The 26,451-nt window shown below is 41.3% G+C and overlaps 1 protein-coding gene across 13 annotated transcripts in view; it reads left to right on the top strand.

The window, feature by feature from the left end:
• Positions 1-26,451, top strand: part of baz2ba (bromodomain adjacent to zinc finger domain, 2Ba) — a 329,006-nt gene that overhangs the window by 286,952 nt on the left and 15,603 nt on the right. For 11 of the 13 annotated variants that reach the window (XM_059647301.1, XM_059647305.1, XM_059647298.1 and 8 more), the window contains 6 exons: positions 7,037-7,289; positions 14,378-14,533; positions 15,493-15,656; positions 23,741-24,048; positions 24,437-24,572; positions 25,096-25,242. In XM_059647301.1, coding sequence (XP_059503284.1) covers positions 7,037-7,289; positions 14,378-14,533; positions 15,493-15,656; positions 23,741-24,048; positions 24,437-24,572; positions 25,096-25,242 — 1,164 coding nt within the window. The remainder of the gene's footprint in view (positions 1-7,036; positions 7,290-14,377; positions 14,534-15,492; positions 15,657-23,740; positions 24,049-24,436; positions 24,573-25,095; positions 25,243-26,451) is intronic. The other 2 variants (XM_059647303.1, XM_059647302.1) reach the window with 1 other exon arrangement.

Genomic DNA, 26,451 nt, shown 5'->3' with positions numbered 1-26,451 from the left:
ATTGTTTTCCTTAAATTTCTGTGAACGAGCTTGTTATAATTGTTGAACATTGAAGGTATTATATAACTGCAAGTAATCGTATTTGTCAGCTTCATTGAAATCAAGTTCTGAACAGAGTTATGTTGTTGTAAATGTATTAATCAAAAATGTGTTAATAAAGATAGTTAGCAAGAACAATATAATCCATAGAATTCCAGCAGTGTGGAAGCAGGCCATTCTGCCCATCAGGTTTTTACACTGACCCTCAAAAGCACAGCCCTTCCATACCCACATCCCTATTCTAATGCTGCATTTCCTGTGGTTAATGACATCCCTGGATGCGTGGGCAATTTAGTATGGCCAATCTACCTAACTCGCATATTTTAAGACTGTGGGAGGAAATGGGACCACCTAGAGGAAACCCACGCAGACACAGGGCGAACATGCAAACTCCACACAGACAATCACCCAAGAGTGGAATTGAACCTATGCCTCTAGCCCTGTGAGGTAGCAGTGCTAGCTACTGTGCCACCCCATCAATCTGTTTCATGCTGTTCCTTTTTCCTTTTTTTTGGCATATCATGTTTCTGATTTTTACCTTAGATAACCGACTTTCTTAATTTGGAGGATCCGCAATTCAAACTTCTTCCTTCTGAGCACTACAACATGTTGAAATTTCTGTCTGATGTCTTGCCATTATCTTCTACATCAGATACTCTGAATCTTAAGCAAAATTAACATCCTAACAATGAAGAAACAATATAAAATATCGAAAAAATCTAACTTTCCTGTTGTTTGTTTGGCGAACACACCAATTGTTGGCATATTTTAATGTGTTGGAATTCTCCACTCAGCTCAAATATTTTCTCTCTTTAACACCCTAAGAAACCTCAGGTTAACTTAGTGTCCTGATATAACTCAGTTGCAAGAGCACCGGCTCATTGTTACCTTGGGAGAGAGAGGAATTCAAAGGCCTCAATGCAATCATTGAAGAGCAATAGAATTTATTCAAAGGTAACTAAATTCTTATTGGAAGATCCCAATTACAATTACATAACCTCCCACCACAGGCTAAGTACAAACATTGTAGCATCCTGAACTGCTGCTTCAGATTCAGCTCATGAAAATATTGTTTCCCTCCCATTCCATTAGTATCTCTGACAAGGATGCACTGAATAGTGATACCAAAGGTGGTGTCTTTCAGAATGAAGATAATTGTCCCCCAACCAGAGTACCCTATAATATTGTATGAACTTATCCTCAAGCCTAAAGTAGATGGAAGTCACGCATAGACAATAAAAACAGTAAGACTCATGTTGGACATGAGGTATTAACTCTGTTTCTGTCTCTAGATGCTGCTGAGTTTCACCAATACATTTTTCCCCAATATTTAACGTTTGCTTTGCTTTTACCTAACTCGGGGAGAACATCAGAATTTATCTGATGGTAACTTTGAAACTTTAAAATTTGAGTATATGTTTTTCAAATTGTCCTCTGTAGGCTCCTTTAAATGGCAGCTAGTTTACTGATGTTATTTTGCACTTCACTAATTATCCTTAATTTCAACATTTTGCTGGTTTGAAGCCAGTGCACTGTTCTGTATTGTTTATTCCTCTGAATTGCATGTGCCATTGTTAATGGCAATGTATCTTAATTTCATGTGGCCTCGTAACACCATTGAATTTTCAAGCATGTCAACTGGCAATCACTTGCAGAGCAAGTAATTAATTTTTGTGCAGTAAAGAGATGCAGTTCAAGTAACAAAAGCAACTAACAAAAGCAACATGTGGCTCAGATGCATATAGGCCTGTTAAGCAGTATTGATCAGTTTGTCCTCTGGTTTGATGGAGGGTGTTGAAATAGTTTCATGTCATTTACTACTCGGTGTCACTGTTATCTTTTGATCTCTGCCTTTTTAATGACATGTGAATCAGATGTTAGGGACTACTGAAATGCTTGAAACAATTCTGTACTACTCTTTCAGCAGCTATTGTGAAAGCTATTCCTCTAACTAGAAATACCTACGCTATGGCAAACAATTCAATATCGAACAGCAATTACCATCCTTAGACAAGGGAAGTGGGCCCAACAAGTTCTAAATTGAAAGTACATCTGGGCACTGTAGACATTATAGAAACATTTTTGCAAGTAAATATGTCTAATGGTGTAGTTATCCAAAGTGAGAGACTGAGCTTGATCGCTGAATTTTCAATGTTTTTTGCACTATTCAAGTGTATACTTTTGAAACTATTGTGGATTTCCCTTGGATAAGTCTTTCATATCTCCATTGGGTCTGTTTTGCTTAGCATGGTATAAGACAAATGTATTCTGCCATTTCACCTGACAATAATACAGTTTTACTTTGTTTTTTTTATAAGATTATGTTTTCCTTTTAGTTCTTTGTGAGACCTGAAACTACAATGGAAAGTTTTAGTTGTGCTTCAGAATGTTTATCTTGTGACAATACTATGGCTCGAAGAGGTGTATTTTGTTCTGGTATTTTTAAATGAAGAAAGGTATAGACAGGCTCCAAATGGTCTGCTGAAAGCCAATAAAGTAAACTGCTTGAGAGGCCTTGGGGTATTTTTCAAAGTTGGAACAGCAGAGCAGCTTGAATGGGTGAGGTCAAGCCCCCACAAAACGGTGAGTTTTAGTTTTAGATGTCTGCAGTTGCTGGGGTCTTGATGCTGGATGTAGAAGCTCTTATTCCCCTCTTTGTTACAGCTAAAAGCTGACATTCTCTTCCTGCTGCCAGATTGCATGTGAGACTATCTATTTTGCTGAACTTGCCTTTGGTGTGGGTGTGTTTATTGGATGTTACTATATTGGAACAGTTAATTAGTAGTTAATGTTTAAGAAAACAATGTACACATTTTGATAAAGTTACAATTAACCCATTTCTTTTGTTTATGTTTTAACTGTACTGTAAAAATAACGTGTATTTTGGCTAACGTCGAATAGTTTGACCAATCAAATTGCTTCTGGAACACAATGCCTTAACTTACCTTGAGGGGGTCTGTCCTTTGTAGAACCGGAATAACTTTCATGCAGTTGTCCAGATGGAAGTGAAAATTATCTTTAGCATATCTTGATAAGAAAACATCATTGTTGGTTGCTCACAGATAGCACCTGAAGCTCTATTCTTTTCCTGAACAATTTCTGCATTATATAACAGTTACCATCGTATTTTCATCCTGGAGACTAGTTACTAGTGGTGTACCGCAAGGGTCGGTGTTGGGTCCACTGCTATTTGTCATTTTTATAAATGACCTGGATGAGGGCGTAGAAGGATGGGTTAGTAAATTTGCAGACAACACTAAGGTCGGTGGAGTTGTGGATAGTGACGAAGGATGCTGTAGGTTGCAGAGAGACATAGATAAGCTGCAGAGCTGAGCTAAGAGGTGGCAAATGGAGTTTTTTGCAGACAAGTGTGAGGTGATGCACTTTGGTAGGAGTAGCCGGAAAGCAAAGTACTGGGCTAATGGTAAGATTCTTAGTAGTGTAGATGAGCAGAGAGATCTCAGTGTCCATGTGCACAGATCCTTGAAAGTTGCCACCCGGGTTGACAGGGCTGTTAAGAAGGCATACAGTGTTTTAGCTTTTATTAATAGAGGGATCGAGTTCCGGCACCAAGAGGTTATGGTGAAGCTGTACAAAACTCTGGTGCGGCCGCACTTGGAGAATAGTGTAGGTTAGATGGGCTTGAGATCGGTATGACAAGTTGGCACAACATCGAGGGCCGAAGGGCCTGTACTGTGCTGTAATGTTCTATATTTGTTTCAATTTTGAGTAGTTTTTTTCTACGTTTTGAGTAGTTTTCTACCCAATTCATTTAATAAGAGTAAGGTGGACATCAGAGGCAAAATTTTTGCATAGTGGGAGTCTGCATGGGCTTTATCACTAAAAATTAAGCATTGTAGAAAGCGTGTTGAATGAGAAAATCAAAACATTGAGAGCACAAAATTGCTTCATTTCTGGGAGCATGTGTATTTCTGTCACATATTTCTCCTCATATGCTTGTCATTTTGCTACTCAGTCATCCTGCAACTGATTCTGTATGATGTGAACATGCTGTGAAGTCACTTTCATTAATAATAGAGGCAGCACATAAGTATGAGGAAGCTGTCTTAAGAGGTTTTCGTTCAACAACAGTAATCTGTACTGTAAAACCACAAAACGCTGGGGCAGGAATTTTCATTGGGTGTTCCTTGAGCACTGATGATGTTACCCAGCAGGGTAATGAAACGTTTGCAGAACGGCGAGTCAACCAACCACAACATCCACAACCCCAGCCACAAATCTAATCAGAAATGTGAACACAGAGCGCTGGGTGAAATTTAAAAATAAAATTAAAGGGAGCATGCTGATCCACTTAGAAACTCCTCCAAATATATTCTTGAACCCACAAGGCTCCTCTTTGATGCCTGTGACTCCTCTTTGGAGTAATGGCTGTTGTCATTAAAGCAGTTGCTTGCAGTGGAGGCTGCTTTGTCCCTGGCAAAACACAAGTGAGCCCTCTAAATCATTCCTAATTGGGACCTTAATGTGCAGTTGACTGCATGCCTTTGTTAAGCAAGCATCTGACTGTTTTCCGAGAAACTTCACTGGCAGCAAGAATATTTCTGCCTAATAAGTTTGCCTGGTGTTTTCCTGACCCAGCCATCCCAGAGTCCAAGAGAACAAAGTGTGAAGCTGGATGAACACAGCAGGCCAAGCAGCATCTCAGGAGCACAAAAGCTGACGTTTCGGACCTAGACCCTTTATCAGAGAGGGGGATGGGGAGCGGGTTCTGGAATAAATAGGGAGAGAGGGGGAGGCGGACCGAAGATGGAGAGAAAAGAAGATAGGTGGGGAGGTAGGGAGGGGATAGGTCAGTCCAAGGAAGACGGACAACTTTTGAAAGGATCAGTGCAGGTCTGATTGTGGTCTCAATATATCCTATATCTACCTATATCTACTCCATAACCCATTGTCTATCCAAAATTTGCCTAGCTCCTCTTCGAATGAATAAACATCCCACCACTGCTCTCTGGGGAAAAAGAATTCCACTTCTTAATGATCCCGTGAGGAGAGTTTGTCCTAATTTCTGGCTTGATGGGGAGACCTGTTATTCTTAAACCACATCTCCTAATTCTAGTCTCCCTGACAAAAGGAAACATCCTGGTATCCAATCTAAGCTAGCAAGAAATGCAGATGCTGGGGTCAGAGATAACAGTGTGGAGCTGAATGAACACAGCAGGCCTGGCAGCATTAAAGGAGCAGGTAGGTCACCATTTCAGGTTGGGACCCTTCTTCAACCTCTCTCACCCACCCTCCTGCAAGAATGCGATTCCTTACTGTTATTTTCTCCGCCTCTGCTGCACCTGTTCCCAAGATGCAGTGTTCCATTCCTGGACATCCCAGATGTCGTCTTATTTCAAGGATGCGCAACCACCCCCCCCATCCCATTCCCTTGATCAAAAATGCCCTCAGCCGCATCTCTTGCATTTCCTGCAATTCTGCCCTCAAACCCCCTGTTCCCAATAAAAATTGAATCTCCTGTTCTTCTCATACCACCTCACCAACCTCTGCTCAGCATATCATTTTCCGCCGGCCACAATCCAACACCAGGACCAAAGAGATGTTTCCCTCCCCACCCCTGTCTGTCCTTCATAGTGGACCACTCATTCCGCGACTCCCTCATCCACTCCTCACTCCCCACTACCCCACCACACTCGGCACCTTTCCCTACAACAACAGGAAGTGCTACACCTTCCCCTTTCACCTCCAGTCAGGACCCAAAGCAAACCTTTCATATCCGCACTGGTTCACCTGCATATCCTCCAACTTTGTCTACTGTATCTGTTGCTCCCAATGTGGCCTCCTCTTATATTGGTGAGATGAAGCACAGACTCGGGGACGGTTTCATGAAGCTACTGTACTCTGTACGTGACAAATGACACGTGACTTTCTGGTCAACTACTCCAGTGTCACACTGACACCGCCCGCAAACTGGAGAAGCAACCACTCATAGTCCACCCTGGGAGCCTACAGCCTGAAGGCTTAAACATAGGATTCACTAGTTTTAAAATTCTCCCCCCTCCCCCCTCCCCTGGCCTCCTCCCACATTCAGCCTTCCCTTTCATCTCCACCTCCTTGACGGGACAACCTGTTCATCATCATCCCCACCTGTCCGCCCTATCCTTCCTATCGACCAATCCCACTACCCCCTAACTGCATGTAACCTATCACCACCCCCCTACCCTTCCTCAGCCCCACCTGTCCGTGCTCCTACCTCCTTGACCTGACACAACCTGTCCATCTTCTGTTCCACCTCTCCATTCCACCCATCCCACTGACCAATCCCCACCTGCAATCACCTATCACCCTTCCACCTACCTTCCACAGCCTCTCCCCTCCTTTGTCTATTTATTTCCCAGCTCCTTTCCTCCTCCCCAATTCTGAAGGAGGGTTCCGACCTGAAACGTCAACTTTCCTGCTTCTCTGCTACCTGACCTGGTGTCCACTCTATTGCATTTTGCAGAGAATCTATTCTTGTGTTCAAGATAAGTTAAACTATTTCGCTCTACTATTAGCGTAGGTTTTAGGTTGTTTTAGAAGAATATTTATTGCTTTAATTTGTTGTTTTTACAAATTTATTCCACCTCATTTGTTTGTGAAAACCACTGTGTGATGTTAGAACTCTTTTTCAGCAACAGTCTTCAACCTGCTTTTGGAATGCATACTGCATTGGCTAGTAGTCCTTTTTCTCTCCCGCGTTATTGTGTTAGTTGGCCTTTGCAAAATCCTTGCGCTATTTTTTTGTTATTCACTTCTGGGATGATGGGCATTGCCAGCTGGTTGGCGTTTATTTTCTGCCCCCAGTTGCCCTCGGGAAGATGTAGTGAGCTGCCGCCTTGAACTAGTGCTTGGCAACTTTTCATAAGGATGTGTGCTCATAAATTATGCATTTTGTTAACCATCTTCTGCAGTATCCAAGATACCTTTTCCAATTTCTGACACTATTTTCATTTATAATAAATGCAAGTAAAATTATTTTAAAACTTATTGTTTCCAGATGAAACCAGGGTTACCTCTAATAGGACTTCCATTCTGTGGTTGGCCAACTGGAGTACTCAATCCAAGTGTTGCCTTTTCCCCACCCACCTTTGGATTGACTGAAGGAAATGTTAATCCTTTCCTGTTACCTAACATTCTTACGAATGAATCACCAGCCCTGCAAAATGAAAAACTTCAAAACAGTGCACCTTCTTCAATTGCTGAAGTAACAAAACCAGTGGATTATCCCAGTCCAAGTCCCATTGCAAAAGGTAAGCGGGAAAACCTTTTTGCCGAACTTGTGCTATATCATAACATAAAAGAGTTTCCATTATTATGAATGAAATTTCAGCCATAGCTATAGCAAAACTGAAATAACATAGCTCTTATCATCATTCACTGTATTTATGATCATGTTAATGAGTTTTGAAATTACTTTATCAGTAGAATAGCAAAATTTTATTTTTTGTTTTATATTTAAAGGCCTTGGCATGCTGATTTAAAAATCTAATAATGCTGTTTAGAGTTCGAACTTAGTAGAAACTGTGACATAGTGAACTAGAAATAGTGAGTGAAAAAGTTTAATTGATGGACCTTTCCATGTTTAAGTAAAAACTGACTTCATTCTGTGAAACAAATTAATTGTATGTTATATAAATTAACCTCATTGGGTCCAAACTAAAGAAGGCTTAAAGCACATTTTTGAATTTTCTTTTTGTGCAAGTGTTGATTTTGAATGCATTTGAAAGCAATAAGTGATCTGTGAAATGCTCCAAGGAAAAGGATCGTCGAGTTTAAAAGAATTTTTAAAAACATGTTCATGAACTAAAAAGATATATAACTTTTGTAACAATATAAAACGTTTGAGTGCAGTATGGCATATGGCCCTTTCAGCTGTTCTACCAATCAATAAGGTTGACCTCAACTCTGCTTTCCTGCCCAGTCGCAATATTCCTAGAATCCAAATATTTATATATTTCAGCCTTGAATATATTCAGCCACTAAGCGCTCTCAGCTCTCTCGCAGTTTCAAAGTTTCACAATGCTCTTCAGTCAAGAAATTCTTATTTTAGTCCAGCCAGAAGTAACTGTTTCTCAACATCTATCACAACCAAGCAATTTTCATTAAGGACACTTCCAGATGTTCTATTCTACTCCCCGTCTAGTGCAATTCCTCTTTCCAGGCATCAGTCATAATATTTTACTGTGAAAATCATTACATAAATGCAAGTCCTTTTTTCCATCTAAGACTGTGAATATTCTTCCTCTGGTGTGAAAGCGAACTTTTTTTTAGTTTATTTGTTCACTGGATATAGACATTGCACATCCTAATATCCTTTGAGAAGGTGACATGGGTCTCTGTTCTTGAACCGTTGCAGTTTATGTGGCGTAGGTAGAACCCCAGTCCTGTTATAGAAAGGGTGTTTCAGGATCTTGACCCAGTAACAGCAATATAGTTTCTGTCAGGTGTGAAGGTAGATCATTTCTTGCTATTTTACAAAAGCTACTCGATGTAATTGATGCACTTTGACATTCTGTGCAATTGGTATCAATATTTTGCAAGCAAGATAGTTTTTTTTTCTAGGATGTCAGGTGTCAGAGACTGCACTTTTATTGTCATGTGTGCGAATCTTCGCCATGCATTGCATCTTTGGTAAAAGGCTTTAAAAGGTTTTATTCCCCTAAAGTGGCTGGTTTGAGACCACAACCAATACATCATTCAGGCTTAAATCTGGTTTCTTGCTAGAAGTCTCATCATATTCATTGTACATCACATTTCTCAGTACAGATTGGTTACCAGGCTAGAAGGGCAATCCTGTCTAGGCCTTGTTCGTGACTCCTGTCAGGAGTCTGTTTGTAACTGCATAGCTGGCCTACAGTGAGAGGACATAAAACATTGAACATTACAGCACAGTTTAGGCCCTTCGGCCCTCGATGTTGTGCCGACCTGTCATACCGATCTGAAGCCCATCTAACCTACACTATTCCACGTATGTCCATATGCTTATCCAATGACGACTTAAATGTACCTAAAGTTGGCGAATTTACTACCGTTGCAGGCAAAGCGTTCCATTCCCTTACTACACTCTGAGTAAAGAAACTACCTCTGACATCTGTCCTATATCTTTCGCCCCTCAATTCAAAGCTATGCCCCCTCGTGCTCGCCGTCACCATCCTAGGAAAAAGGCTCTCCCTATCCACCCTATCTAACCCTCTGATTATTTTATATGTTTCAATTAAGTCACCTCTCAACCTTCTTCTCTCTAATGAAAACAGCCTCAAGTCCCTCAGCCTTTCCTCGTAAGACCTTCCCTCCGTACCAGGCAACATCCTAGTAAATCTCCTCTGCTCCCCTTCCAAAGCTTCCACATCCTCCTTATAATGCGGTGACCAGAACTGTACACAATTCTCCCAACTGCAGCCGCACCAGAGTTTTGCAGCATAACCTCTTGGTTCCGGAACTCGATCCCTCTATTAATAAAAGCTAAAACACTGTGTGCCTTCTTAACAGCCCTGTCAGCCTGGGTGGCAACTTTCAAGGATCTGTGTACATGGACACCGAGATCTCTCTGCTCATCTACACTACTAAGAATCTTACCATTAGCCCAGTACTTTGCCTTCCTGTTAGTCCTACCAAAGTGCATCACCTCACACTTGTCTGCATTAAACTCCATTTGCCACCTCTCAGCCTAGCTCTGCAGCTTATCTATGTCTCTCTGCAACCTACAGCATCCTTCGTCACTATCCACAACGCCACCGACCTTAGTGTTGTCTGCAAATTTACTAACCCATCCTTCTACGCCCTCATCCACGTCATTTATAAAAATGATAAACAGCAGTGGACCCAACACTGACCCTTGCAGTACACCACTAGTAACTGTTCTCCAGGATGAACATTTCCCATCAACTACCACCCTCTGTCTTCTTTCAGCGAGCCAATTTCCGATCCAAACTGCTATATCTCCCACAATTCTATTCCTCCACATTTTGTACAATAGCCTACTGTGGGGAACCTTATCGAACGCCTTGCTGAAATCCATATTCACCACATCAACCAGTTTACTCTCATCTACCTGTTTGGTTACCTTCTCAAAGAACTCAAGGTTTGCGAGGCACGACCTACCCTTCATAAAACCGTGCTGACTATCCCCAATCAATTTATTATTTTCTAGATGATTATAAATCCTATCCCTTCTAACCTTTTCCAACACTTTACCAACAACTGAGGTAAGGCTCACTGGTCTATAACGTGATGGAATGCCATCACCAGAAATGCTATCAACAATCAGCATGTTCAAGCAATGCCACTGCCTGAATATTCAGAATTTTTTTTAGCAGTTTGGTTATCAACTACATGCTTCAGATATCTCATCACGAAGAATTAGCTCTTGCCACCTGGATATCAAAACATGGAGCAGAAGAAGCAGTATGAAGAGATTGAAAAACTGTTGACAAGCATATCCCAAACTGCCAGGGTGGTCAGAGTAGATTTCCTAAGATCACTTTGCTGAAACCTTTCTTTGCATCCTCAACACACTGACAATTCTTATCTACAACTTTCTAATTACCTTCCTTTTGTCAAAACATTTATCTTGTCCTCACTGTACTGCAAGTGTAAATAACACCAAATTTTGATCAAACAATTCATCTGTAATAGTTAACAAATGTATTTGTAAATGACCCACTAACCGCTGTTATTTTTGGAAGTATATTAACCTGTTCTAGTACTCTTATGAAGAATTGCCCTAAATGAGAATGAAGTGCATGAGTGATATGATGCTATGGAAGCCTGCACAATCATTGCATTCACATTGAAGAATGCTGTCTTTGAGCTTCCTTGATGCTGAGAGTTCTGCCGTCGGAAGCTTCTACATGGTAGACACCATTATCATATTGGTCACCTACCTCATTTTTGAAAATTGCCTGCAATTCTGTGTACCAGTATGTTGGCATGTTGTCTGTTCTGCCCAGTGTTTCCTGATATATCCCTACTGAACTTTTTTGGAAGTCTGCATCTTAAAAATCACCATTTGAATATAGCAGAACTACAGAACAGCAATCCTGCTCCCTGAAGAGTAGGCACGTCTAGCTCAAATATGTTCAGAGACTCACTGTGTGAGGACCTGCAAATGTGCCTCATCTCTGAATAGTGTACTGTTGGGGTGAGGAAGACGAGAGCTGCATCATCCAAAAATTGGCCTCCTCTTCCTGAAGGTGCCTCCACGTCTTCAGCACTGGAATTAAAGTGAGGGACAAGGCTTACTGTGAAGGAAGCAAAAAAGCACATATCTGTTGTACACATCCGTGCTACTTCACATGTAGAATAAAGGGCGAGTTAAAAGTAAGAAGTAAGAAAACGAATAAAATTTTGTAAAAAAAGTGACATCTCCTCTAACGTGGCAGTTATTAGAATTATGATTCTACTATGTTGTTGATGGGTTTTCTTGCAAAGTTGGGTAGAGTATTTGATACCTGTAAAGTCATAGGGGTGGAAGAGTGCACGCTCCCTTTAGAAGATTTTTTTTGGCCTGTAGCAGATGCACAGAAAGCTCTTGAAATTGAAACATTGTATCGAAAGGCTGTACTGTTAGCAGGTAAAGTAGCATTCTTGTCAAGGCAACAGGTTTTTGAATTTAGCCAATTCTGTTAAACCAGACCCTTGACACCAAAACCCAATTAAATTTAAATCTGCACAATCATTGCATTCACATTGAAGAATGCTGTCTTTGAGCTTCCTTGATGCTGAGAGTTCTGCCGTAGGAAGCTTCTACATGGTAGACACCATTATCATATTGGTCACCTACCTCATTTTTGAAAATTGCCTGCAATTCTGTGTACCAGTATGTTGGCATGTTGTCTGTTCTGCCCAGTGTTTCCTGATATATCCCTACTGAACTTTTTTGGAAGTCTGCATCTTAAAAATCACCATTTGAATATAGCAGAACTACAGAACAGCAATCCTGCTGAAGGGTCTGGACCCGAAACGTCAGCTTTTGTGCTCCTGAGATGCTGCTTGGCCTGCTGTGTTCATCCAGCCTCACATTTTATTATCTTGAAATCTCCAGCATCTGCAGTTCCCATTATCTCTAAATTTAAATCTGATGGTTTTGACACCCTAGGACCAGTCTTATTGTAAGAAATTAATAGGCCATCAAGGGTTTAAATGAAGAGGGCATTTGAAAATCGGTATGTGAGTCAACGGTCATCTGTGAAGAGAGCAGTTCTCAGCTATAAAAAAAATTCACTGGCTCTCACAGAATTCTCCAAGTTCTCAGAAAACCATCATCTAAACTAAAGTTACAGCGGCACTCTTAGCTAATATTCCTGACACAAGAATTTGACAGAGAAAGGTGTTCTTAACTAGAGAACAGTGGAGAAGGGAAAGAACATTCTGGAAGACTTATCCTGGCTGCAATTTTGAGACACTAAATTTTAATTTATTTTTCTTATTACTTTGGTTTATTTAAGTATTTACTGGAATTTTATTTTGTTCAGAAATAGTTGGCAGTTAAGGGGGAATTGGTTGGTTTGTTAATAGTTCTGTTAGTTTGTTTACTGTTAGAGTTAGATAAATTGTCCCTTGTCAATTATAAAGGGAGTATCAGGAATTTCTTTCATTTAACCACTCCTTCATAACAGATTGTGGGAGGAGGTGAGCGGCAGGTTATACCACTTTTCACACGTCCTTTAATAGATTACGAAGGAAGGTGAACTTCTCTGGATGTTTCAGTTTTAGTTATGGTTGGGTTCTTGACCTCTGCTTCGTAACAGTTTACTTTTTCTTAAATGAGGAGTGGATGTGTCTCCAATGTTCATAAGTAACTTTCTCCTTTAAAAGAATAGTATGCATTACTTGCAAAGGTTTTTGAGGAGAAGGAGGTGTAAAATGTGATTTAATTATGGGAGAATGTTGGGATGTGGTGGAGTTTGGACTATTGAGGTTTACATTTTACATCTGAGCACAATGTAAACCTTTAACATTGAACTCTCCTGATTTCTTCCCCTGGAGAGTTTTTTTTTGTTCTGAGAGTGGAAAGGATGTTCCTTTGCCACTCATCTGAACCAGGAGTTCCTAAGTAGCGTCAAATAACTTAGAGGTAAGATAGAATCACAGAATCCCTACAGTGCAGCTAGAGGCCATTTGGCCCTTCAAGTCTGTATTGACCCTGAAGAGCATCGCATTCAGACCCATACCCTATCCCTGTAAACTTGCATCACCATAGTTAATCCACCTAGTCTGGAATCAACTCGGCAATTTAGCATGGCCAATCCATCCACCTTACAAATCTCTCGTTCTTGGAAGGAATCCGGAGCACCTGGCGGAAACCCACGCAGACATTGAGAATGTGCAAAATCCATACGGACAATCGCCCAAGACTTGAATTAAACCCATGTCTCTGGATCGGTGAAGCAGCAGTGTTAACCACTAAACTACTGTGCTACCCTACCGTGTACAAGTCTACCAATAAAATTCTATGTTTAGAGAATACATTTCTGTCTGTACCCAAGGTACATCATCTTCCAAACAGTGTTGGCTGCTGTTCAACAGTATCAGCAATACTTGATTGCTGTCATACATCATGCTGGTTTCATGCTTGACTCATAATAAGCTTATAGCACAAAATGAATGCCTTCAATTGTCCCAACATTGATTTGCAGACTTCCTAATCCCACCCTCCTTTTTTGCCATTCTTCAACAAGTTGAAAAGCTATGTCAATTTCAAATGTTTGATCTTGAATTGATCAGTTATGCTCAGCTTTATGAATAACTAGCTTTCTTCTTCAACTATTAATATTGCTTCCTACTTGGGATGCGACAATGGACGGGCTATTTCTGTGACCCACTCTTTGTCCACCCATTTTTTGGTAAAATTGAATTTCTTGATAATTGTCTTCAATCCCTCCAGATATCATCCATTATTTTATATTGACTATATCGCATGTTTTCCATAAAGTTGTATTCTTCTGTTTTTGCTGTTGGTTTTGTTATTTTTGGCTTTCTTTTCTTTACCCTTTGGCAGCATATGTATACTTAGTTGTGACATGTAAGTACATTTGCTTCCTCTGATTATGAAGGGGTGTTGAGTGATTTTTAATTTCTTTTTGAGATTAGTGCTGCTTGCATTTTAATGCAATAATATTTATCATGTTTTCTTCCAGCTACACTCTGTTAAAACTTACCAGTGTTAGATAAAAGTTGAACTACATAACTAAAGTGATCATTTGACATCATTGCAGTCAAATTGCTGGAATTTGCATAAAGAGAGAGGGAATGTAAGGAATCCTTTTAGGAGATTTGAAGGACACTTCTTTTTTAAAAAAAATGACATTTGTCACTTTGTATTTGTTTATTTCAAAAGAAATGCAACAAGGCTGGTGGAGAATCATTGATCCAGAAGAACTGAAGACTCTGTCTAAAGTACTTCATCTCAGGGGAATAAGAGAAAAAGCTTTGCAGAAACAACTTCAGAAACACTTGGATTACATCAGTCAGGCCTGCATCAAAAGTAAAGATGGTATGAAGTTGCAACGCTGTTATGTATGCATTTGATCAGCTTATTTATATAAATAGAATTGTTATTTGCCTGTGCTAATTTCACTGTAATTATTAAATCCTGAACTGACTGGAATATATGGTAAATGGAAAGCCCTGGGGAAAATTGATTCACACAGCGATCTGGGTGTTCGGGTCCATTGTACACTGAAGGTGGCAACACCGGTCGATAGAGTGGTCAAGAAGGCATACGGCATGCTTTCGTTCATCGGACAGGGTATTGAGTACAAGATTTGGCAGGTCATGTTACAGTTGTATAGGACTTTGTATAGGACTTCCAACCACATTTGGAATACTGCGTACAGTTCTGGTCGCCACATTACCAAAAGGATGTGGATGCTTTGGAGAGGGTGCAGAGGAGGTTCACTAGGACATTGCCTGGTATAGAGGGCGCTAGCTATTAAGAGACATTCTGTAGATTAGGATTATTTACATTAGAGAGTTTGAGGGGGGACCTGAGTGAGGTCTACAAAATCATGAGAGTTATAGATTTGGTGGATTGTAAGAAGCCTTTTCCTAGAATGGGGGACTCAATGACTAGGGGTCATGATTTCATGGTTGGGGGGGAGCTGAAGTTTAAGGAAGATGTTCATTGAAAGCTCTTTACACAGAGGGTGGTGGGTACCTGGAACACGTTGCAAAGTGGAGGTAGTAGAGGCGGGCGTGATAGTGTCATTGAAGATATATCTAGACAGATACATGAATGGGCAGGGAGCAGAGGGATACAGATCCTTGGAAAATAGGCGACAGGTTTAGAAAGAGGACCTGGATTGGTGCAGGCTTAGAGGGCCGAAGGGCCTGTGCCTGTACTGTAGATTTCTTTGTTCTTTGAATAAAGATTTTGTTGCATTCTACATTTATATTAAGAGACAGAATAGTAAGAGAAAGACTTTCAGCAATTCAAAATTATTTCTCACTTAGTTGCAATATTTGAAGGAAGTGAGGATGAAGAAGAAAGCCAGGTTACTGATGAGGCTGTGCACAACTGGTCAATCGAAGATCAAGCATTTGAAGTTGACATAGCTATTCTTCAGCAAGTTGAAGAGCTGGAACGAAAGGTGGCCTCAGCAAGTCTGCAGATCAAGGTAGGGACTATTTAAAGTGTTCATTTTGTGCAAAATGCTATATAAGTGCGCAATATATTAAGTTAGGAAACATTAACTAATGATTGTAGTTAATGAAGAATGTAGTAATACTTGTTTTTTACTGTCATGTACTGTAACAATGTGGTTATGTTATCGGATGGCCTATTGCCAGAGTATTGGACTAGCAAGTCACTAAACGTGTTTAAATCCCACAATGACAGTTTGGAAAATTTACTCCAGTTATGAGAACCTTGAACAAAAAAGGTTGGAATGTGAAAAAGATTACTAAGGAAGCGGTATCTTTACAAAATAGATGCAGAAATTGTAGGTACAACGGATAGTGTGAAAATTAAGATGATGGAGGTACCAAAAAGGCACGGTATGCTTAGTGTAAGATAACAAAATGTGAGGCTGGATGAACACAGCAGGCCAAGCAGCATCTCAGGAGCACAAAAGCTGACGTTTCGGGCCTAGACCCGCACCTACACAGGCCCCAAACCCCACCTCTTCCTCCGGTACATTGATGACTGTATCGGCGCCGCCTCTTGCTCCCCAGAGGAGCTCGAACAGTTCATCCACTTCACCAACACCTTCCACCCCAACCTTCAGTTCACCTGGGCCATCTCCAGCACATCCCTCACCTTCCTGGACCTCTCAGTCTCCATCTCAGGCAACCAGCTTGTAACTGATGTCCATTTCAAGCCCACCGACTCCCACAGCTACCTAGAATACACCTCCTCCCACCCACCCTCCTGCAAAAATTCCATCCCCTATTCCCAATTCCTCCGCCTCCGCCGCATCTGCTCCCACGATAAGACATTCCACTCCCGCACATCCCAGATGTCCAAGTTCTTTAAGGACCGCAACTTTCCCCCCACAGTCATCGAGAACGCCCTTGACCGCGTCTCCCGTATTTCCCGCAACACATCCCTCACACCCCACCCCCGCCACAACCGCCCTAAGAGGATCCCCCTCATTCTCACACACCACCCTACCAACCTCCGGATACAGCGCATCATCCTCCGACTCTTCCGCCATTTACAATCTGACCCCACCACCCAAGACATTTTTCCATCCCCTCCCCTGTCTGCTTTCCGGAGAGACCACTCTCTCCGTGACTCCCTTGTTCGCTCCACACTGCCCTCCAACCCCACCACACCCGGCACCTTCCCCTGCAACCACAGGAAATGCTACACTTGCCCCCACACCTCCTCCCTCACCCCTATCCCAGGCCCCAAGATGACATTCCACATTAAGCAGAGGTTCACCTGCACATCTGCCAATGTGGTATACTGCATCCACTGTACCCGGTGCGGCTTCCTCTACATTGGGGAAACCAAGCGGAGGCTTGGAGACCGCTTTGCAGAACACCTCCGCTCAGTTCGCAACAAACAACTGCACCTCCCAGTCGCAAACCATTTCCACTCCCCCTCCCATTCTCTAGATGACATGTCCATCATGGGCCTCCTGCACTGCCACAATGATGCCACCCGAAGGTTGCAGGAACAGCAACTCATATTCCGCCTGGGAACCCTGCAGCCATATGGTATCAATGTGGACTTCACCAGTTTCAAAATCTCCCCTTCCCCTACTGCATCCCTAAACCAGCCCAGTTCGTCCCCTCCCCCCACTGCACCACACAACCATCCCAGCTCTTCCCCCCCCCCACCCACTGCATCCCAAAACCAGTCCAACCTGTCTCTGCCTCCCTAACCTGTTCTTCCTCTCACCCATCCCTTCCTCCCACCCCAAGCCGCACCCCCAGCTACCTACTAACCTCATCCCACCTCCTTGACCTGTCCGTCTTCCCTGGACTGACCAATCCCCTCCCTACCTCCCCACCTATACTCCCTCCACCTATCTTCTTTACTCTCCATCTTCGGTCCGCCTCCCCCTCTCTCCCTATTTATTCCAGTTCCCTCTCCCCATCCCCCTCTCTGATGAAGGGTCTAGGCCCGAAACGTCAGCTTTTGTGCTCCTGAGATGCTGCTTGGCCTGCTGTGTTCATCCAGCCTCACATTTTGTTATCTTGGAAATCTCCAGCATCTGCAGTTCCCATTATCACTGATAGTATTTATGCTTAGTGTACATGAGTCATTTGGTTTGGCTCACTTGCATTCTAATTCGCTAGAGCAAGTGGAGTGGAAGTTGAGAAAGGGCTTCTCTTAAACTTTCAGTCTTTCCTAGATGTGGAGAAGGGGCAGAGGATTAGAAAATATGGCATCTTTATTCAAGAAAAGATGTAAGACCAGTCCTGGTAACCACTGGTCAGTGTGGGTAAGGTTCTCAGTGCGATTGTCAGATTTTAAAAAAACTAACAATTTGAAGAGGTTTGAATGAACTAAGAAAAGTAAGCATGGATTCATAATGACCAGTCGAGCTTCACTAATTTAATTGATGATTTAGGTAATAAGGAAGATTCAAAGGAATGTGAAATAATCTCAAATGCTGGAGAAAGTCAGCAGGCCTGCCAGTATCTGTGGTGAGGGAAACGGGGGTAATGTTTACAGTCCAGTTTTGACTCCTTTTCAGAAGTGAAAGGTGTGAACAATATTTATTTTAATACTTCTGACAGAGGCAAAGACCAACACGAGGTAAGATTTGTTAATATTGGAGAAAGAGGGGTAAAAAAGCATGTAAAAGGGATGCAAATTAAGCTGTAAGAGAGATAATGGATCCTAAGAGCAAGGTAAACAAAACACAACCAAGGCCTGAAGGAGGAGAGAATGTTTTAAAAAAAAAACTTGAAAATAGATATCATGTAGTCAGTTTCTGAAATTACAGGAACACAGTGGATGCTGTCTGTTTTGATGTGAAGAAAGGTTTCAGAAACCTATTACATGAAAGGCTGGTTAATATTTATTAGTTTCGTGGAATAGGAGGGTTAGAGACAATTGGATTAAAACAAATGGCTGAAGTGCAGGAAACAATGTGTTGTTTCAAATAGTTGGGTCCAGTGATTTTTCAAATGGTTAATTCTAGATCATGCTGTCAATTATCATCAACATGATGGAAGTCATTATTGGTGTTGTCAAGCAGCATTTACTCATCAGAAGTTTCCAAATTTTCTCAACTTTAGTCCAACCATGTATGTTTGCAGAATTCCATTGGTGAGATGAAAATGATTGCACTGCACAAGAAGGCAGCATTCGGTGAAGTCCAACACCAAGAAGTCCTAGTCCATGGGGATTGGGGAAATTGCAGTGGACTGGGGTCATAACTTATGTGTAACTTTTGTCATGATTCGTCACCCTTATTGATCTTGAAATTTTTCACATTCCAACATGTTTTTCCAAGGTTTTTGTAACTAGATCTACTTTAAACCTGAGATAGATACATTTTTGTTAAACAAAAGGATTAAGGGATGTGGGACACAGTCAAGTATGTGGAATTGAGCCACAGATCAGCCGCGATCTCATTGAATAGTGGAATAGGTTGAAATGGCTGAATGGCCTACTTCTGTTCCTATTCCTGAGGAGAAAATTTTCCAAAGTATTATTGTTGGCCTTACTTTTTAGAAATTAGTCATCTCAGTCCTGAGACATCGTTTCGAGATGCAGTGCCCTAGACTTAATTAATGTAAGCTAAATACTTGTATGCCTGTGATGAAAACATTAAGGAGTGGGGTTGATTTAATTCTTTCAAGATCTGGTAGAGACATGATGGGGTGAAAGAATCATCCAAAGGAGGAAATCAATGATACATTGACAGTCCCTCCATTGTTAAAGCTAGAAATGTGAAATATTAGCAATGGTGCATTAAATAATAACTTTCAAGATGGCAATGGTTGCACACTTGAAAATAGCAAACAACTTTTCATGACAAAAAAATGAAGGAATGGCTTTAATTGCGTAGTTTTTTACAAAAAGTGAGCACAAGCACAATGAATTAAATTGTCCATGTTTGTTGCTTGTGTTTCTATGACTTCACCGTTACATGACATTGAGTGAGTGGTGTTAATATTGTTGGGTTGCAAATTATCAACACCCAGTGCTTACTTGACCAGAAACTGAAATGGACCACTGCTGGATTTTGTACTATTGCTACCCTGGACCAGAAGGCCCATGCTCAACTCCCACCTGCCCCAGATCCAATAGCATGTCTGAACAGGTTTGATTAAAGTAACAACAAATGGACCACTGGTGGAATTGGAATCCAGGTCCTCATACATTACCTATGTCTATGGAGTAATAATGTCATGACAGAATCACTGTGCTACTGCCTATCCTACTATCCATAGTGCACTGATTCTGTGAGAATATCTTATCTAATGGATGGGTTATTAAGTAAGTCAATTGCCTTGTCTTGGATGGTATCATACTTCTTGAATATTGCTGCAGCTGCCCCTGCCCAAAGTAGTGGAGACCATTAAATTGTTCAGCTGACTACTTTTTTCTGTTATACATGGTGTTGGAGTCAGGATGCAAGTCATTCACTGCAGAAAATCCAGCAACTGAACTGAACTAACCTCAAGGTCCATTTCAGGTCCGACCTGGACAATTTTCCACATTCTCGGTTTAGATATGAGTATTGTAGCTGTATTGGAACCGCTTGGCGAGGGGTATGGCAAGTTTTGGAACGTGGACAATGGAATCTTCTGTGACTCGCCATGTTAAATACACACACACACACACACACACACACACACACACACACACACACACACACACACACACACACACACACACACACACACACACACACACACACACAACCCTACACCCCTTTCCCGATGAACATTGAAGAGCACCAATGCAATATCACACAGAAGCAGTCATGGTGACAAAGGCACAGAATGTACTCTGGGTGGAGGACTTAAAGTGTCCCACTAAGAGTGGGCAGCCACACAATTGCTGACAAAGCTGGTCAAGTCCTAAAGAATATTGCTGCTAGACTGGATTTGTGATAGGCGATGAAGGAACCACAAGAAGATAAAATGCACTTGACCTCATCCTAACTAATCTATCTACCACAAACATATATGTGACAGTATTGATAAAAGTGACCACTCCAAAATCCCACCTTCACATTGAAAGTAATTTATAACCTATTATTTGGTACGACCACCATGCTAAATGGGATAGACTTTGAACAGATCAAGAGACTCAGGGTTGTGCATCTGAGGCATTGGGGTCATCAATAGTAACAGATTTGTACTACTGAGCCAGGTTCAATGAAAAATACAGAAGGTCACGCCAGGAACAGCATAAGCATATATAAAAATGAGATGTCAACTTACTAAAGCTGGAACACTTATATGCCAAGCATCATAAGCACTGATAGACGGAGCTAAACAATCCCACAACCAATGGGTCAGGTCTAAGCACTGCAGATCTGCCAAATCCAGTCATCAGTGATGATGGACAGTCAACTCAATGGAGGATGAAGCTCCATGAATATCCCTATCCTCAATGACGGAGGAGCCCAATAAATCACTACAAACAATAAATTGATACCAATCTTCAAACAGAAGTGCTGAGTGGATAATCCATCTCAGCCTCATCCACAGGTCATAGCATTCAACTAGTTTAATTCCCTCCACATATTATCAAGAAATTGCATTATCTACTGGCCAATAGCAAAGCCCATGGACCCTGGTGATGTGCCATGCTCCAGAACTTGCGTCCTTAGTGTTCCAGTGCAACTCCAACACTGGCATGTACTCAACAATGTGGAAAATTTCCCAGGTATGTCCAGTTCCCAGAACAAATCCAATCCTGTCAGTTACCATCCCAGCAATAATCAATGGTGCTATCACAAAGCACTCGCTCCGCAATAACCTGCTCACTGACACAAGGTTTGTGTTCAGCCAGGGTCACACTGCTCCTCACTTTATCACAGCCATTTTCAAACAAACAAAAGAGGTGAATTCCAGAGGTGAGGTGAGGTAAGAGTGACTGCCCTTGATATGACCACGTTCGACTAACTGAAGGAACCCTGGCAAAACTGGTGTAAGTGGGAAGTTGGGAAAAATCTCAGGTGGCTTTAGTTGTACCTGGCACAAAGGAAGATGATTGTAGCTGTTGGAGGTCATTCAGCTCCAGGACATCTCTGCATAAATTCCTTGGCGTGGTGTCTGCAGCTCAGTGATCTTCAGTTGCTTCATCAATGACCTTCCCTCAATCTTAAGGTCAAAAGTGGGAATGTTTACTTATGAGTTCACAATGTTCAGCACCAATCGTTACTCCTCAGGTACTGAAGCAGTTCATAGCTATTTGCAGCAAGACCTGGGCCATATCTGTGTTTGGGCTGACAAGTGCCAAGTAACATCCCACCAGACAAGTGCCTGGCAATGACTATCTCCAGCAAGAGAAAATGTGACCGTGCTCCTTAACACCAACTGGCATTACCATCAGAGATACCCCTACTGTCAACATCCTGGAGTTATGATTGACCAAAAATGAACTGGACTTGCCATACAAATACCCTGTTGCTATATGAGCAGTTCAGAAGCTAAGAAACCTGCAGTGAGTAATTCACCTCCTGACTTCCCAATGCCCGACCATTAGATGCAGAAACAGAAATAGGTCATTCGGCCCATTAGATCTGCTTTACTATTCAATGAGATCATGTCATATGACACCATGTTATAGTCCAACAGGCTTATTTGAAATTAAAAGCTTTCAGAGTGCTGCTGCTTCGTCTGGTGAAGTCATGGCTGATTTGATCATCCTTAACTCAATTTTCCTGCTTTATCCACATCACCCTTGATTTCCTTATTGGTTAAAGATCTATTTCAGTTTGAATATAATTAATGACCCAGCCTCAACACCTGTGACAAAGAACTCCACAGATGTACTGCCCTCTGACGGAAGAAATTCCTCCTCACCTCTGTCTTAATCAAGAGATAGACCCTTTACTTAGAACAGATAGGCCCAACTGGACCTTTCTCAGATGAGAGTGATTGGTCCTCGACCTTCCTGTAAAGGCTTAACCGTACATTTGTCTTCTCTCTTACCTGCGGAACTTGGATACTAGTTTTTTGTGATTCATGCATGAGGATCCATGTAACCCTCTCTATGGCAGCTTTCTGTACGTTTTTTCCCATTTGAGTAACAATCATCTCCCCTGCTTCCTGTCAATGTTCATAACCTTACATCTTCCCACATTATATTCCATCTGCCAAAGTTTTGTCCACTCACTAGAATTTATCGATACTTCTCTGCAGACTTTATCATCCTCACTTCTTGCCGCCTTACCCATTTTGTTTTATCATCTGTAAACATGCCACAGTACATTCCCTTTTGGATTAAGTCATTAAGGTATACGGTAAATAATTGTGGCCTGATACTGATGCTTGTGGCACTCCAGTTGTTTCAGTTTGCCATCCTGAAAATGCTTCCTCATCCCATCTCTGTCCTCTATCTATGCTAATATACTATCCCAATGCCACGTACTCCTCTTCTTCACAGGCCTTCAGTGTTGTACCTTTATGAACACATTTTGGAAATTCAAATATATTATTTCTCATTCCCTTTATCTGTCTTGCTTGTTAACCCCTGAAAAAACTGTACTCAATTTGACAATTTCCCTTCATGAAGCCATATTGATTCTGCTCTGTCAGGACGTTTCATGCTACCTGCAATAGCATATGCTGGATATTTTTCTTTAGTTTTTAATAACAGAAGACTATACAATATGAGAAATACTTCCTTAATGTTGGTGTGCAGAGGATAAACAGCCATAAATTGTAGATCTGTAGGTGCATGCTTGCTTAATTTTTAGAACAGTTTCCCCCAAAAATTTAGTGATCTCAGGCCTGTGTAGAATTTTCTTGTCTCAGCTAGGAAGTAGTAACGTGATTATAGTGTGATTTAACCCAAGGAAAAAAATTGACTGGAACAGTCCAGTAAATGCTGCATGCATATTGTGTCAAAGGACAAGATTGGTGATTCTTCCTCCTCTTTTCCCCATAGTTACATAACCTACCTACACTAATTTTCCAGGCTTTCACTAGACTGCACCTGAGAACTACCAGCATCTGTAGAATTGTGTCTCCGTGTATCATTGCATTCAGGAGAGCAAATTCAAAAGAAAAAATCTATTTGAAGAACAATGAAGCAAACCTTTTTATCCTTATACAGGGCTGGATTTGTCCAGAACCTGCTTCAGACCGAGATGATCTGGTCTACTATGAACACAAACCTTTTGAGTTGGAACAGACTGGCGGAGAGCACATTGGCGAAGAGGACATGGAAAATTACAGCGATATAGAACGACGGGATGGCAACCCTCTAGATATAGCTGTAACGAGGCTGGCTGATTTGGAGAAGAACATAGAGAGAAGGTATCTGAAGAGCCCCTTAAGTACCACCATTCAGATCAAACTGGATAATGTGGGCACAGTTACAGTTCCTGCTCCTGCACCATCCAATACTGGTGATGGTGATGGGTAGGTTATCGAGATTAACTTGGAAAATTATTGTGCTTTTCTGCTAATTGGAGCCTTTTTCTTGCCTGTTTTCCCCCTTGTTTCTTGTGTGTGTGTGATCCATGTGGATCATCCTATCTGCATGGTGCTTTGTAGAGACTTATTTTACTGTGGATGTTTTTGTCTGCAGGAATGTCCTACGTCATATGATCCTTTATTAGCTTTAAGGCATGTTGCCACAATGCTATAGGGGAGTTCAAATGCCTAAACATCATATCAACTCTTTACTGGCTGTGCACACTGCTGTTTAATGTAATATTTATGGCTTTATGTAATATTTACCTCCTTGGCATCATCTCTGAACTGAATTCATTTTTTTTTAAATTGTTTTTTTTGTTGCTTTCAACAGAAGTGAAGATGATATTGCTCCTGGATTGAAAATGTGGCGTAAAGCCTTGTCTCAAGCTCACAATGCTGCTCAGGTAGCAATGTGCCTTCAACAGTTAGAGAAGTCAATAGCTTGGGAAAAATCAATCATGAAAGTTGTGAGTGCTTCTTTTTAGTATGCTTTTAATTCAAGTGTACTTTTTTGTTACATCGGACTATTAACATCTGCAGCATGTTTCTTCCAGAAGGTTGAAACAGTTTAGAACAGAGATGTAGCTTACGAATGTGCCATTTTGAACAGCTTGCCAGGGTGAATGTGTTGGGTGTAACAGAACTCACAAGCTTTTTCCCTTATTTGAAAATGCTCAGGTGATAGTCTAGCAAGCTGCTGGGAGTGCTTATCCTGTTTAGACGAAGCAGTTTCAATGACTTCTGTGTTTCGCATTCCAAATGGACATTTGAAATAGGATTTCCAGAATAGTTACATGGGGAAGACCACTGATGAAGACTGATTTTGCTTTGTTCTGATATTTGTACCTGTGCTTTCCTTTGTTCCATAGCAAAATGCTATAACTGTTGGCTGTTCTACGCAATACTGATCTGTTCAGGTAACGGTAAACAAGAGCGACATGATTTCTTGATACAGTTTAACCAAATATATTTTCTGCCATTTTTGATCAGTACTGCCAGATATGTCGAAAAGGAGATAATGAAGAATTGCTTCTACTTTGTGATGGTTGTGACAAGGGATGTCATACTTACTGCCACAGACCTAAGATTACCACAATTCCAGATGGTGACTGGTTTTGTCCTGCCTGCATTGCTAAGGTATTATAATCTGACAGTTCAAATGTGTGCACTTAATAGGTGTTTGCTTAGTACTTCATACTGTGCCATTTTCCAACTGTTATGTTTGTGTTTGCAAATTGTATGACATATGTTTACTCTATGTTGCTGTGGATTGTGAATATGTCAGGTAGCATTGAGTGTGCCACGTTACATTGCATTTTCAGATCTGCTGTTATGATAAATGATAGCAGTTGGCATGACGGTTTTACTTTTGAAAATTCCAGTTGTATTATTTGGCTGAATGGTTTCTTTTCAACTTAACAGTTAATATCTGTTTTTCGCATGTTGGTTTTATTGTACTTACAAATTTACACCAATAGGCCTTTTAATTTTTTTAAAAATTCAAACGAGTGCAAGTGGCTACAAGATTTTCAAAATTGGCAACAATGATGAAGCAAGTTTAGACGTTTAGATGAATGGAAAATGGGAGAAGTTGCAATCAGTAAATGGAATCAAAGGAATAAAAGTAAGCATCATTGACCCATGGTTAAAAAGCTAGTGAATAATCAACAATGTTTTTCTTGGTTTAGTTCCAGACTCTCCTTCTCTTCAATTCTTTCCTTTTTCAATGGAAACATTGTTTATTTTCATTCATGCAATTCAGGCATCACTGGTTAGACTAGCATTGCCCATCCTGAATAGCTTTCTTGAACCACTGCAGACCTTGGTGTGTAGTAAATCTGTCAATGCTGTTAGAAAGGGAGTTCCAGGATTTTGACCTGTTGAGGGAAGGCGTAGTTCATGTCAGTAAAGTGTGCCACTTTAAGTAGGGGATTTGTGATGGTGTTCCCATGCACTTGTCCTTCTGGGTGGTAGCAGTAGGGTTTGGAAGGTGCTGCCAAAGGAACCATGGTGAATGGCTACAGTGCATCTTGTGGATGATCCATGGTGCATTGGTGTGAAGGAAGTGAATATTGAAGGTGCTAGATAATGTGCCAATTAAGCAGGCTGCTCTGTCCTAGATGATAAGCTTTTTGATTGTTGTTAGGGCCCGCAGCAGTCAAGGAATTGGAGAGTATTCCATCAAAGAGACTGAAGTGATTGACGACCAGTAATCACAACTGTCTGTCTTTGTGCTAGGTCTGACTCTAAACAGTAAGTGTTCCCTGATTCCCATTGACTCCAGTTTTACTGTAATGAGTCACATGATGCCTCTGTGTCCATGAAGGTCATTTCCACTTTGCATGT

The sequence above is a fragment of the Stegostoma tigrinum genome, chromosome 7, assembly GCF_030684315.1.
Source record: "Stegostoma tigrinum isolate sSteTig4 chromosome 7, sSteTig4.hap1, whole genome shotgun sequence".
NCBI lineage: Eukaryota > Metazoa > Chordata > Chondrichthyes > Orectolobiformes > Stegostomatidae > Stegostoma > Stegostoma tigrinum.
The sequence above is the reverse complement of the archived record's forward strand: the minus strand, read 5'-3'. Positions and strand labels throughout refer to the sequence as shown.